At 46.7% G+C, this 14,378-nt stretch overlaps 1 protein-coding gene across 4 annotated transcripts in view; it reads left to right on the top strand.

Annotated features, from left to right (window-relative positions):
• The window catches only part of Ube4b (ubiquitination factor E4B), a 107,164-nt gene that overhangs the window by 73,639 nt on the left and 19,147 nt on the right, over positions 1-14,378 (top strand). For all 4 annotated transcript variants that reach the window (XM_005404021.2, XM_005404020.2, XM_013504257.1 and 1 more), the window contains 6 exons: positions 675-788; positions 2,092-2,290; positions 4,230-4,368; positions 10,580-10,679; positions 11,677-11,804; positions 12,716-12,814. In XM_005404021.2, coding sequence (XP_005404078.1) covers positions 675-788; positions 2,092-2,290; positions 4,230-4,368; positions 10,580-10,679; positions 11,677-11,804; positions 12,716-12,814 — 779 coding nt within the window. The remainder of the gene's footprint in view (positions 1-674; positions 789-2,091; positions 2,291-4,229; positions 4,369-10,579; positions 10,680-11,676; positions 11,805-12,715; positions 12,815-14,378) is intronic.

The raw sequence follows: 14,378 nt of genomic DNA, 5'->3' as shown, positions 1-14,378 counted from the left end.
TTGAGGCTAGCCTGAACTGCATGATGAGACTGTCTCCAAAAAAAGCCCCCCAAATATATAAATAAGTAAGTAAATAATTTAAATCAGTTGAGCTTTAAAGGAGGAAAGCCTCCTATATATAAGGCACAGACATCTTTTAAATTTTTTGTTCTGTTTTGTTGTGCTGGAGATCCGCGGTGGCCCAGCTTGCTAAGCCTTGAACAGTAGCCACCGCTAACTGGCACCGCCTCTCTCGTAGCTGCCCCTTAGGGTTCTGCTCTCTCTGCATCTGGTGCAGCCAGTTGAACCGTGCAGGTGATGGGAGCTCTGAGTCTGCGCGAATCCCTACCGCGTATCCCAGAGTGTCTTCAGTTCTGAGCATAGAAGCAAAGAGCTCACAGGCTTGGGTGACAAGGGAATTTTGATCGTGGAAAGGAAGTAATGAAAGATGTTTTATTAGAACCATAACTCCACACCTCCTCCACTCCACTTGCGCTCTACTACCAGGTCCCTTGACACCTGGTGTACACATAGCCCTCCATCCCCCTGCAGCCGGCCTCTCTGGAAGGGAAGGGACTGGAAGTGGGAGAGGGGACAGAGTGGAGGACAGGCCAGCTGTTCTGGAAGTAGGGGGACAGAAGGAATAGTGTTCAAAATGAGATTCATTGTTCTCTTCCTTTTAAAAATAACTGCAGCAAGAGCTCTTCAAGATTCTGCATAGTATCTTGTTAAACGGGGAGACCCGGGAGGCAGCCCTCGGCTACATGGCAGCTGTCGTCAACGCCAACATGAAGAAGGCGCAGATGCAGGTAGGGTTCTTGAGCCCGCTTTCGTCACCTGCTCCCCCTGACGCTGCTCTGGGATGTGGGAGCAGTCTTGACCGAACCGAGAGCTCTCAGGGTCAGTGAGTTGATGCAAATGAAAGCCATAAAGGAAATAAAGCAGAGGGAAGGACTTGTGCGTACCCACAGGGCTAGAAGGGAGGGGTGGGGTGATTTGATCTCGGAGCAGGAAGGTCTCTCTGAGGTGACATTTGATCAGGGCCCTACCTGATAAAGAGCCAGCCCTGCAAGGCTGAGAAAAGAGCCTTCTTCTAAATGTGTGCAAGCTTCCAAGGTAGAAATGAACCAGCTTCAGTGTAAGTCCAACATACAGGTCTGTGTGTAAGCCATGGCACATACCTTCCCAGCACTCGAAGGCTGAGGCAGGAGGATTGCCACAAGTTGAAGGTCAGCCTGGTCTCCGCTGTGAGTTCAAGGCCAGCCTAAACTACATGAGACCCTGTCTCAAAATGAAAAAGAACATTCTTTCTAGATTATTAATAAATATTAAATTATATGACAGAAGCAAAAAAATATATATAGGGAAGTATATAGACATAATGATTTCTGGTTGTGGTCCCATCATTTATTAAAGGTGGCAGCTTAGACAGTTAGAGGTGTGCCTCAGTTTCCCCATCTGCTGATGGCATCATAGTAACACCTAACTGTGCCTTCATTGTAAGTGAGGCTGCGGGGTTGGTACTGAGTGCTGCCTCCCCAGGTGCTGACTGTCATTCTGTCATCGTTAGATCGTTAACGCAAGGCTGTGCTGTCAGCTCGCAACACCATGTCACATGGTAACAAACAGAATCCGTCATCCTGATGTTTCGTTTATTTTTTGCAGTGCTGGGAGTCGAACCCAGGGCCTGCACATCCTGGGCGAACACTTTCCCACTGAGCTATATCCCCAGCTTTTATTCTGATTTTTTTTTTTTTAAACAGGGAAATAAGGGAAAGGAGGCAACGCTTCTTGTGTTTCTGCTTATTAATATGGAGGCTTTAGAGCAAATCGCTTAAGTTCTCTGGCCCTGCATTCCCTCCTCTATAAAATTTGCGTAGCATATTACTGACCCTCAGGCTCCCTCTGAAGTCCGTCGAGTGAATGTATGACGTCCTTCACAGTGGACCACGCTCACTGCTAGCACCTGCTGATAGAAGACAGCGGTGACAGTCTATGTCTGCACACTGACTTTAGGGTATCGCCATGTTTGAATGTTGCTCTGCTTTCATATTAAGTGGTGTGAAAATTTCTACTCAGATCCTTATTTGGAATATTTTTTATGCTTCACAGACAGACGATCGATTGGTATCTACAGATGGATTTATGCTGAATTTCCTCTGGGTACTGCAGCAGCTAAGTACGAAGATCAAGTTAGAAACCGTCGACCCCACGTACATATTCCACCCCCGCTGTCGGATCACGCTCCCCAACGACGAGACGCGCGTGAACGCCACCATGGAGGATGTGAACGAGTGGCTGGCCGAGCTCTGTGAGTAACACGGTCATCGCTGGGTCACCGGTGACCATGGAGGGCGCTGCCTCTCCCGGAGGTGGCATTCGGTGAAGTATTCTCGTTGGATTCACCAAAACAAACAGGTGCACAGAACACATCAGGGGACGTACACTGTTGTGGATTTTAATAAGAAGGATGGAGTTTATGTATCCTCACCAATTACCGCGCTCCTGACATAGACAGGTGTTGATGAACAGATGGCTTGGAAGTACAGCTGTGTGGGAGGTGTGGTTATCCTTGTTCCTCTCAGGGATAGGACACACGATTTAAGTACAGACAGGTCCCTGTGGCGTTTGTGTCTTTTTTCATCCCTTGGTACTGGGAATCAAACTCATGACCTCAGGCTTGCCAGGCAGGCGCTTCTGCCACTGAGCTACATCCCCGGCCCCCGTCTGTTTCTTAAGTACCATGAAGTTACTCACTCGATGCGGTGAATCCGCACCCCTCTGTGAACCCTGGGACCCTTTCAGAATTTCTAAGCCTGCAGATGTGACTCCAGGCCGGCCTGCTCTGTGCCGAGCAGGTCTCATCTGGTAATCTAAAGTGGATTCTGGGGATTCATAACAAAACTTATTGAAGGGGAAGAGGGGCTGCTTAAGTAGGCACAAGAGTACAGTTGGGGCGTGGGGGAGGGGTTGGGTTTTTCTGTTTGTTTTGTCTTGTTTTTTGCGACAAGGTCTCTATGTAGTTCAGGCTGGCCTCGACTCACACTGTCCTCCTACCGCAGCCTCCACAGTGCTGGGATTATGGGCCTGAGCCACCGTGCCCAGCTGGTGGGCGGGTTGTTGAGGCATCACTGTGTTCTCCCAGGCTGGCCTGGGACTCCTGGGCTCAAGCAATCCTTTCCCTGCTGTTCGTCCCAGGTAGCTGGGACCTCAGGCACAAGCCACACACTTGGGTGGGCAGGAGAAATAACTTCTAACGTTCTTCAGCCAGTTAGGGTAATGATGGTCAACTACAGTTAATTGTGTATTTCAACGTTGCTAGTAGAGAAGTTTTTTTTTTTTTTAATGTTTCCAGTATAAAACATATGAATGCTTGAGGTGATATATATACTAGTTACCCCGATCTGATCTTTGTACTTTGTATGCCTGTACTGAAAGAGATCACCCTATAAGTAATATACACCCTGTAAGTATATAAAATATACACCCTATAAGTCATATATTGTCTGTCAATTAAAAACAAAATAAAAATACATAATACTATTATTCTCAATAATTCCAATTTTTAGAGTATATTTCCAAAGCTAAGGGGCAAGAAAGTAATTTTTTGTGTATAGCTCATCCTGTTCATGAGCCTGTTTTTGGCTTTTAAGATAGGGTCTCAATATGTAGTCCAGGCTGGCCTTGAATTCACTACAGCCCAGGCTGGTCTGGAATGCACAGTGATCCTCCTGCCTCAGCCTCCCAGGTGTTGGGATGATAGGCATGTTCCACCATGCCTAGCCTTAAGCTATTATTTGTAATAGAAATTAGAAACAACAAACGTGCAGAGAAATGGCTGTGAAATCATAGCTTATTACTATAATTCTATTTTGAGGGTTAAGTAATTGTGTATTAAAAACTGGGAGTGGTTTCATAAAATGGATCAGGACACACATGTAAAAGATAATGGACATCTGTATAAATACTTAGCCAGAAGGGACGGGAGACATGGTCATAGACGGAGCTGACAGGATGCAGTTGCTCCCGCAGCATCAGCTCAGTTTATCATTTTACAAAGCTCTGATTTGAATTCCATCACCTGGTGCTAAATAGCTAAGCTTTGGTGGCGGGGGGCGGGGGGGGGGGCGGTTTCCAGTGGCAGGAAGTGAAGCTAGTGCAGAACTCACGTGGTTTTCTCTGCCCAACTGAGCTTTTCTCCTCGGTGAGCCTCACAGCGGATTTCAGCAGGGGTCTTCTTCTCTCCCCAGATGGCGATCAGCCGCCGTTCTCAGAGCCCAAGTTCCCCACGGAGTGCTTCTTCCTCACGCTGCACGCACACCACCTCTCCATCCTGCCCAGCTGCCGCCGCTACATCCGCAGGCTCCGCGCCATCCGGGAGCTCAACAGGTGGGTGCAGCATTTGGTGTGACTGTGGGGCTGGGTGCCTGCACACGGGTCATGGGGCACTACCTGCTCCGCCTCCATATCGGGGCACCGCAGCTGTCCAAGGTGCTTACCTGGTAGTGTTCCCGGAGTTCTGAACCCTCTCTGGTCCTCTCTGCTGACCTTATTTGCTTTTTCCTTTGGGTTTGGTCTTACTGTACTGGGAAACGTCTTTTTTTTCTTTTTTTTTTTTTTTTTTCTTTTTGGCTGTACTGGAAGCGTGAACCCAAGGACATTCTACCACCGAGTTCCATTCTAAGCCTTTTTTTTTTTTTGAGACAGTCTCGCTAAGTTTCCCAGGGGGCACTTGAACTTGTGATCCTCCTGCCTCAGCTTCCCAGACTGCTGGAATTCCACGTGTGTGCCACTGTTTAGCTTCCGGTGGCACTTTTAATTAAGAGTTCCCCTAGCTTCTAGGCGTGCCCCTGTCTGTCTAGACTGAAACAGTCATTGTGTTTCCCCTGAGCGAGCTAACTTATTCCTGCCAGCTGGCGATTCCCCTTCAGACCTGTCACCCTGTGGCCTGCAGAGTCCAGGTAGCGGATAGCAGACTTGGTTGCCCAACATCCTCACCAGCGTCTTGCTCCCAGCGTTTCGTCCCGGGCACTGGCACTTCCGGCCAGGTGGAAGTCCCAGGAGTGTGGGGCTGGCAGACTTTTTTTGAACATTTGGGTAGTAACAATAGAGAGGCTACTTCCACTCTTCGGTCTAGTCTGGCTGTTAAAGAAACTGTGTTGTATTTACAATGCTAAAATCACTTACTATAATAGTTACTCCATAGATTCTTTTAGGGTTTTTTGTCTAAATATCCTGTTGTCTGTGAATGATGACAGGCTTTTTTTTTTTCTTTTTCTTTCCTCCATTCTGATACTTTCATGCTTGAGCTTGACTGGCTATAATTTCTAGTAAAATGTCCAATAGAAATACGGGGAACACTGCACCCCTTTATCCTTGGGATACGTTCCAGGACTCGCAGGCGATTCCTAAAGCCCTGGATGCTACCAAGCCCCACGTACGTGTACCCTGAGTTTTCCTGCATGTGGGTACCTATAGTAGAGTGTGATGTGTAGGCAGGCATGATGGTGCCCACTGGAATGCCAGCCTCGGGAGGGTCGCCTGGGCTACAGTAGCAGGTTCCTGTTTCACAAACACGTAGATGAAGACATTTAAATTACAATTGAAGCACACTAAGAAATTAACGACAGTAACAAAATAGGTCAGTTCTACTGTAATTAAGAGATGTGAATGTGGCCTGTCTCTCTGGAAATGTCTCGTTGTTATTCTGACCGCGTTGACCTTGGGTAACTGAGACCGTGGAGGGGGAACTGCTGGTAACCTTTACGTGTGTATCATCCAGTGGGGGAAGGAAAGCTTTTTGATACCTCTGATGTCATATTAAGGAAATTCGTATCTGTTGAGGAAGTTAGACTTTTTTTTAATGTGACTGAATTGCATCAGTTGGTTTTCTGATATTAAACCCATTTTTCATTCCTGAAATAAACTCAATTTTTGTATTACTGTTTTTATATCTCATTGGATATTGGATTTGCTAATATCCCTTTAGGATTTTTGAGTCTGTTCAAAAGAAGGATTGGCCTATAATTTTCATTTCTTTCTAAGTGCTCCTTAGATTTTGCCTCATAGAAGGAGCCAGGGAAGGTTCCTTTTTAAAATATTTTCCAGAAGAGTTCATTGTACCATGTATGAATTACGTTTTTTTTGTTTTTGTTTTTTTGAGACAAGGTCTCGCTATGCAGTTCAGGCTGGCCTTGAGCTCATTCTGTAGTCCAGGTTGACCTCGAACTTGCAATGATCCTTCTGCCTCAGCCTCCAGAGTGCTGGGATTATAGGCGTGCGCCACCACGCCCTTTTTTTGTTGTTATTTCTTTAATTGAATGAATCAACTCTGATAAAACTATCAGGGTTTAGGTTTCCCAGTAAGAGAATATTTTAGTTATAGATTTTATTCAATTGATTTTCCTTTTTTTGTGTTAGCTTTCCTATTATATGTGATTTTAAATTTTTGAGGTATAAAGTTGTTCAAAATGTCTTCTTTTTAATCACTTTAATGTCTGTGTAGGGTCTTTCGTATTTACTTCTGATTTCTTTTCACTTTGAATACCTTTTTTGTTGCTTCTCAGGTTGCCTCTTGAGGTGAATGCTTAAACAATTCCTTTTGCACCCTTTCTTGTATCTGTATCACCCTCACTCTGGGCATGTCATATCCTACTCAGCTCAAATATTTTTTGTTGGCTTTTTTTTGAAACAAGGTCTTGCTATGTAGTTCAGGCTGCCCTTGAACTCACTGTGTAGCCCAAGCCTCAGCTTCCTGAGTGTGGGGATTACAGGTGTGCGCCACCACGCCTGGCAGATCAAAGTATTTTCTAATTTTGTTTTTTTTTTTTTTAAAATTTATGACTACTTAAGAATATGTCATTTGATGGCCAGGCATAGTGGCATACCCCTGTAACCCTAGCACTCAGGAGGCTGAGGCAGAATGATCTCTGTGAGTTTGAGGCCAGCCTGGGCTACATAGTGAGTTCTAGGCCAGCCTGAACTGCATAGTGAGACCCTATCTCAAAAAGATTTAAAGAAAAAGATGTTGTTTAAATTACAGATTCTTTGGGCACTTTCTGCTTCTCTTTTTACTGATTTCTAGCTAAACTGCATCGTGGCCCAAGAACTTGCTCTGTGCATTTTGCATCCTTTGAAGCTTTTTGAGATTTGCCTGGCATTTGTCTTCATAGACTAAAGAGAATGTGCTCTCTGTGTTGCTGATTGCAATGTCCGGCGGTGTCATTTGGGCCAAGTGTATTAACCTGTTTTTCAGGTTTTTTCTGATCTCCACTCTTTTTGTCAGCTTATAAAGCTGATGATCAGGAGAGGCTTAGGAATTTCAAACTACATGGTTTGCATTTGTGGCCTTGTCCTAGGGCAGCCATCCTGCTGACATCCTGTCACCTCCCCCTCCCCCATGCCAGCCCATTCCAGGGTCACCATCTGCCACCTGCACTCCCTGCACAGAAGGGCCAGCGTTGCTGAGCTTTTCAGAGACAATGTGTGCCCCACAGCATGTGTCTGTCAGCACTGATGCCACGAGCGTCACCCAGGACAGGCCCGGTGTGTTCTGCGCGTACTGGGGAGCAGGTTTAAGTCTGCACTCACTTCTAAGCTCCTGGAGTTTTCGGTTCTGCCCTGTGTGTCCTATGAAGGCGTAACTCGGCTCCTTTCAGCCCAGCTGACGGCAGGCCCAGCTTTCACGGGGCTCGCTGGGCACACAGAACCCCTTCCAGAGCCTCGTGCCGGCGGGGTCCGGCAGTCCGTGGAGCGCCACAGAGAAGTGTGGTAGCACTTCCCCTCCCAGAGAAGCCTCCTAGAATCTGTCCCCATTGGAACCAGACACAGATGCCCACAGAACACAGCAGCCAGTGATGCTCGACTGCAGTCCCTGGATCCTGTGACAGTGTCACCACAGGTGGTTAAGGGACTGGCCAGGTGCGGTTGCTGTGATGAGGCAGTTATCCCAGATCATCTGGGTGGCCCCAGTGCCATCGCAGGGCTTTTTGTAAGGAAGCAGGAGCCCGAGTGTTTTGGGGTCCTAAGCTTAGGGGTGCAGGGAACCTGGCAGCTGGGAAAGGTAAAGAGCATCTTCTACCCCCATCGCCTCCAGAAGCATCCGTCTGTGCTGACCTGAGATTTGTGACACTGGGAATTGAATCCAGGGCCCTCACACTGAGCTGTGTCTCCAGCTCTTTTTCAAATTATCAGGTACTATTATTTTAAATTTTGAGACATAGTCTCACTAAGTTGCCCATGTTATGCTTGAACCTGGATCCTCCTGTCTCAGCCTTCCAGAGTGCTAGGAGTATAGGTCTCCACCACCAGGTCTAGCTTCATTTTAATTTAGACTTCCGCCCATGAGAGCACTAAGACAGTAATTGTGTTGTTTCTTGTACCTTTTTACAGCAGCCACAGAAGACTAATATAACGTACTAGCAAATCCGGCCGTATTTTTTCCCTGCCAGTGTCTGCTTCTGTAACACATCCTCAGGGCAGCCCTTGATCTGGCTGACTGTGATCCTGGGGGTGGTGGAGGGCTGTGGTCGCCCTAAGGGAGATTGGTGTCACCCTGTACAGCGACTGCCTCAGCTGAGATCATTTCAGCAGCAGGGTGGGCTCGGGAGATTGAGGTTCTGGGGCCCTTCGAGTGATCGTGTTTCCCAGCCCCTGACACTTGAACTCTCGGCACCTGGCCTCCATGCCGACTTTCAGTTAGGTGACCAGGAAGGCTGTGAATTCCGCCTGTGTCATATTTGGAATTTGTAGGCTCTGACTCTGCTTCTTTATAGTAGCCTTAGAAACTCCCTGGTTTGTCAACTTTTGTAGGAGAATTGGAAATCTCGAGCCTGTGATTTTCTTGTTCTAAGCTTTCCACTATAGTTAGATGCAGCCACTCTGTCTGTCTTTTTTTTTTCTGAGGCAGGGTCTCACTCTGTCATTTAGGCTGGCCTTGAATTACTGGGTAGCCCAGGCTTGCCTCAAACTTGTGGTGATCCTCCTGCCTCAGCCTCCCGAGTGCTGGGATTACAGGCGTACGCCAACATGCCCAGGTCATTCAGTCTGTTTGTGCCAGGGGAGTCCACGAAGAGCCCTGGACTACCAGTATTCCATCTCCTAATAACTGGATCTTCACTTTCAAACCAGCCTCGTTATAGACCCGGCTCCCGAGGTTCGTTTTTCTAGGGCCTCTTACCTGTCATGTTGTCAGGTACCGCAGGTCATTGTATTAGAGTGCTGTGGGTCTGCAGCAAATCACTGCCACCTCAGTGACTTAGAGGGTGGAGTGTGGTTCGGCAGTAGAGCACTTGTTTCCTTCGCATGTGCAAGGCCCTGGGTTCCATCCCTACCACAGAAATAAGTGAAAAAATTTTAAAACTTCAGTGACTTAAAACAACACACATTGTCATCTTGCAGTTGTAACGCTCAGAAGTCCTAAATCATGGATGCAACCCTCTCAGAGGTGCTGCAGGGAGGACAGGTGTCTTCGCCTGCTCTCCTTGGCTTGTGGCCCCCTCACACCATGTTAAAACCAGCAGCTCACATTTCCAAACCTCCTCCTCCCTCTGACCTCTGCTTCTTTTGTCACCTTGCCTTCTCTCTGTCTTTCAGGAGGAGCTGTGTGATGACACTGGGCACCCAAGTAACCTGGGATGGTCTCCCCATATCAACATTTATACCCTTCATCGTAGTACCAAAGTCCCTTCAAGTCAGTCGCCAGGTTCCATCCAGTAACTGAGATGTGACCTCTGTAAAGGGCGATTATTCCATCTACCACATCCATGTGTCAGGGACCGAAGAACCCAATACATGGGCTGATCAGAAGGGGGTGATCATTAAAGGGTAGTGTTGGGGTGCTGAGTCGCCAGAAAGCCTGGAAAAGCAGACTCGTGGGGTTACTGTGAAGCTGCTTCAGGCCTGAGCCTAACGGGGCCTCTGCCACGGTGCTCCCGGAAAAGCGATGTAACCATCTCACCGCTCTGCCTCACCCGCAGCAGCTAGGCCGTGCAGAAAGGTGGCACGGCTGCTGCGGAGCGCGGTGTTCCGACACTCGGCAATCTTAATTCCCTACACAGTCACGAGAGACGGGGTTGAACGGTGTTAATGAGCCCGTCCTTAAAACATGAAGCACGTCAGGTGACGGGGGAAGACATTCCCTCGTGACAGGTGACATTTCATCACATCCGTGGAACAAGCAAAAGAGCAAGCCACGGAGACAATCTCAGCAAAGAACAATTGTAAAGACAAGAGGCCGTGCCGTTAATACCATAGCCTTTTGCTTTGATAACTGCGTAGGCGCAGCAGTCTGAACTTTCATGAGACTTCCTTTTCTTCTCCCAGGAAAATAAGGGAACAGTGTACTTCTAAAAAAGACAGTTATGTTTCATCTAATCCAACAGTGACAATTTTAAGACACATCGTTATTTTAGGAACCAGTAAGAAAGAAAAATGCTATCCACTGAATCATAAACTTGGCTTTGGTTGTAAGATGTCCTTTGATCTTGAAGATAGTTCCATGTGAAAACAGTTACATCTGAGCGTCAGTGAGATGGCCGAATGAATAGGCAAGATGGAGCAGGGTGTTTCCTGTCATTTAACCGTCAGTCTTTGATTTCAGAACTGTGGAAGATTTGAAAAATAATGAAAGCCAGTGGAAAGACTCCCCGCTGGCAACCAGACACCGCGAGATGCTGAAGCGCTGTAAAACGCAGCTTAAGGTTTGTACAGCTAATTGGAATCATTTCGGACTGGCCTCAGAGCACTCATTTTTCTTCCGGAATATGTGCCTGGAGTGAGCAGTTTAGTGTCTTGATTCTTTTCTTCATCCTCCCTTTCCCTCAAGATAAAACAGGACATGTTAAAACTTGTTGATACCTTGAGTGCATCTATGTGTAATACATTTAAAATCTCAGCCCAGAGTCTGCTCATGCTGACGCAGTGACAGCGTGAGCTCTTGCTGGGCTTTCTCACTCTCGAGTTCATGTCTCCACCCTTGGCCTACCTCAGTACAAGAGCCCTGCCCGCTTCTCACATATGTGTGTTAAATGACAGTGCCGAGGGTTAGCTGCTCATGCGTTCTATTGACTAGTGGGATGGGCAGGGAAACCACCTGTCTCATTTCTGGTACAGGTTAGGATTTGGGTTTTGCATTTACTAATAGACACTTGAAAGTACAAAATAAACTAGGGGCCCAGAGCCCCCGACGCGTTGCACAGATGTGTTCCGGGGTGTCTGTCACATTTCTGTGTCCACGTGTGCGTGCATGTGTGTTTCATTTTCGGGCAGCCCTCTGAGGTACGAAGCATCCTTGGCGGACAGGCCTTCCGTCTGTCTGAGGGCGCCTCTAGTGCCGGTACTAGAATTCAGATGCGGGTTTGTCTGGCTTTTTTTCCACTAACCGTCCTGACACCCAAAGGGCCTCCCTGGCAACCCTATCCCCAACCAAGTTGTTGAAATGTGACTGTGACGACTAACCTTTGAGCACTAACTGTGTGCTAGACTTCGTGCTCAGTGGTTTGCATGGCGTACCTTTTGTTTTTCTCAGGGAAGAGAGGGAGATCTTGACACAGCCAGCATCCTGTAGCCAGTTAGAGAGAAGGTTCTAGAAGCTCTAGCGCTAGACTTCCCATGTCCTGGCCCCCTTCCCTGCCCAGGCACGCTGCGGGGCCTCAGCTCCTGACTAATCTATGGGTGGGGGCACACCTACTTCCACAGAAACTGGTACGGTGCAAGGCCTGTGCTGACGCTGGCTTACTTGACGAGAGCTTCCTGAGAAGATGTCTGAATTTTTATGGCCTTCTCATTCAGCTGCTGCTCCGCATCCTGGACCCTGCATATCCCGAGTGAGTGTGCTCTTTCCTCTTTGCCGCGTCTCTATTGTCTGGGCCGTGTTGTCGTGGTCGTTCTTCGGAGTCAGTGACTAAAGCTGAAACCCTAACTTCCTCGGGAGGCCTCACTTTCCGGATTGTGTTGGTAGAGCCTAAGAAATGAGTGTATCGATCTGCTTCCCTCTTGATTAGTTACCGTCACAGGAAAATGCCAATGCCCTGTTTTTTTAAGCTTCAACATTTTAAAAAATGTCTTATAAAATCTTTGATGAAAAGGGAAGTCTGTAAATGGGAAGCTGAGCGCTGGAGACAGCAGGATATGAGGCCCTCTGAGGCCCCGGGTCCAGCAGGGTGCCCAGCAGATTTTGAGCGAGCTAAGGACGCTCAGTCATTTTGTCGTCAGCGGGACATCTCCAGGCAGCTAGTTCCGTTTCATTTATGTTCTGGTTATTAGGAAGTTGATGGATGGGGTGTGGTGGTCCACACCTGTGATCCCAGTACTTGGTAGGCTGACGCAGGAGGATTGCCTCGAGTTTGAGGTTAGCCTGACCTGTGCAGCAAAACCCTGCCTCTGAAACAACAACAAAAGAAGTCTGTAGGTTACCAGTATTGATGAGATCAGCCCAAACCCTGCACAGGAATGAAAAATACGTGTGTTGGCCCAGATAGTGTGAGGCACACAAAATGACCAAGTCTAATCTTGAATTTCCTCCCCACTTTATTTATTGCATTAATTTTAATAAGAAATCAAGATGAAATAAAGCATTTCACACACCCTAGCACATTTCTGGTTGTGGTTCCTTTTTATATAGTTGTATGATAGCATGAGTGGTGTTTTTTTAACCTAGTGGCAGCATGATAATGCCTTGCAGTTTGATATGCCGTGATTTCCTTTTGTAAATCGTGCTTTTCTTTCTCTTTGACAGCGTAACACTGCCTTTAAGTTCAGATGTCCCCAAGGTATTTGCAGCATTGCCGGAGTTTTATGTAGAAGATGTTGCTGAATTTTTATTTTTTATTGTACAGTAAGTACCTCTGACATATACTTTTGTGTGTGTGTATTTTTGAGACAGTGTCTCACTTTGCACTTTGGGCTGGCCTTGAGCTCACTTTTTAGCCCAGGCTGGTCTGGAACTTGCAGTAATCCTCCTGCCTCAGCCTCCCAAGTTCTGGGATTGGGGCTGGGGATTTAGCTCAGCGGCAAAGCACCTGCCTGGCAAGTGCAAGGTCATGAATTCGATTCCTGGTACTGGAAGAAAAACAAAAACAAAACAAAACAAACCAAGTTCTGGGATTACAGGCGTGCGTCACCATGCCTGGCCCTGAGATATACTTTAATATACTTTTGTACATCAAGTGTACATACTGTGAGGCACTGTATTGCAAAGCTGCACTTTATATCATTGTTTGTAACCGAATGCTGCCCAGACACTGGAAAAGAAAATCTGCCCATGGCCCCAGGCCCCATCCATCAGTAAGTACCTCAGGACAGAGCAGGATTCACGTGTAGATCCTGGCATGTTCTGTGAAGGTCGAGTTGAATTTCTAGCAGTTGAGCATGTGTTCTGAGAAAGAGAAGGAGCACATGGTTTGTGAACACCCCAAGTCACCAGGCATGGTGCCTATAATCCCAGCACTTGGGAGGCTGAGGCAGGAGAATCACCATGAGTTCAAGGCCAGCCTGGGCTACCTAGTGAGTCCAGCCCAACCTGAACTACATAGCAAAGACCCTGTCTCAAATAAATATGTACATACATACACAGGCTATGCTAGAAGAATTCAAAACGTGATTCCTTGTCACTGTGATAGCATCACTGTAGTCATACTAAAATGGGGAAGTGAGGAAGAAAATGGTATGTGAAGTCTGTTTTCGAAAGTAAAAGTGGTGTAAGTTCATGGCTACAAAATACTAGTTATGAACATTTTCTAAGAAACAACAGGAAAATACAAAGTTAATATGATTTTTAAATAAGAGCCGAAGTTAAATGAACTATATTGTGGTCATAAAAGCTGCCCCAGCATGAGCCCAAATCAGCAGCGAATGTGTGTTTGGAATGTTGAGAAGACACAAAGGGTGACGGGAAATCCTGATTTATCTATTGAATGAAAACCAGCATTGGAATTGAAGCCACATAAGTCATGTTTGAAAACGTTTTCCCAAACACTGTAACAGCACAGATGTGAAAAGTTTCTTTCTTCCTTCCTTCCTTTCTTTCTTTCTTTCGTTCGTTCGTTCGTTTGTTCTTTCTTTTTTTGTCTTTTTGAGACAAAGTTTTACTATGGTTCGACCTCACTTTGTAGCCCAGGCTGGCCTCAAACTCCTGGAGATCCTCGTGCCTCAGCCTCCCGAGTGCTGAGATTACAGATGTGCACCACCACACCCAGCTCATTTATTTTTTTAAATTAAAACAAACTTTTAAAAAACTTAAAGCAACTTCATTAAAAACTTTTTTTAGACTTTTGGTGGTGGTGATCTTTTGTGAATTTTTTTCTGATTTAATCATAGCTTTTTCTTCCTTAAAACATAGTAAGTTGATGTGGTACAGTCAATAAACATATTTGGTTTTAAGTTTGCCTCTTTATGATGGG

This window comes from Chinchilla lanigera, unplaced genomic scaffold (genome assembly GCF_000276665.1).
Source record: "Chinchilla lanigera isolate Chin_1 unplaced genomic scaffold, ChiLan1.0 scaffold00085, whole genome shotgun sequence".
Lineage (NCBI taxonomy): Eukaryota > Metazoa > Chordata > Mammalia > Rodentia > Chinchillidae > Chinchilla > Chinchilla lanigera.
The sequence above is the reverse complement of the archived record's forward strand: the minus strand, read 5'-3'. Positions and strand labels throughout refer to the sequence as shown.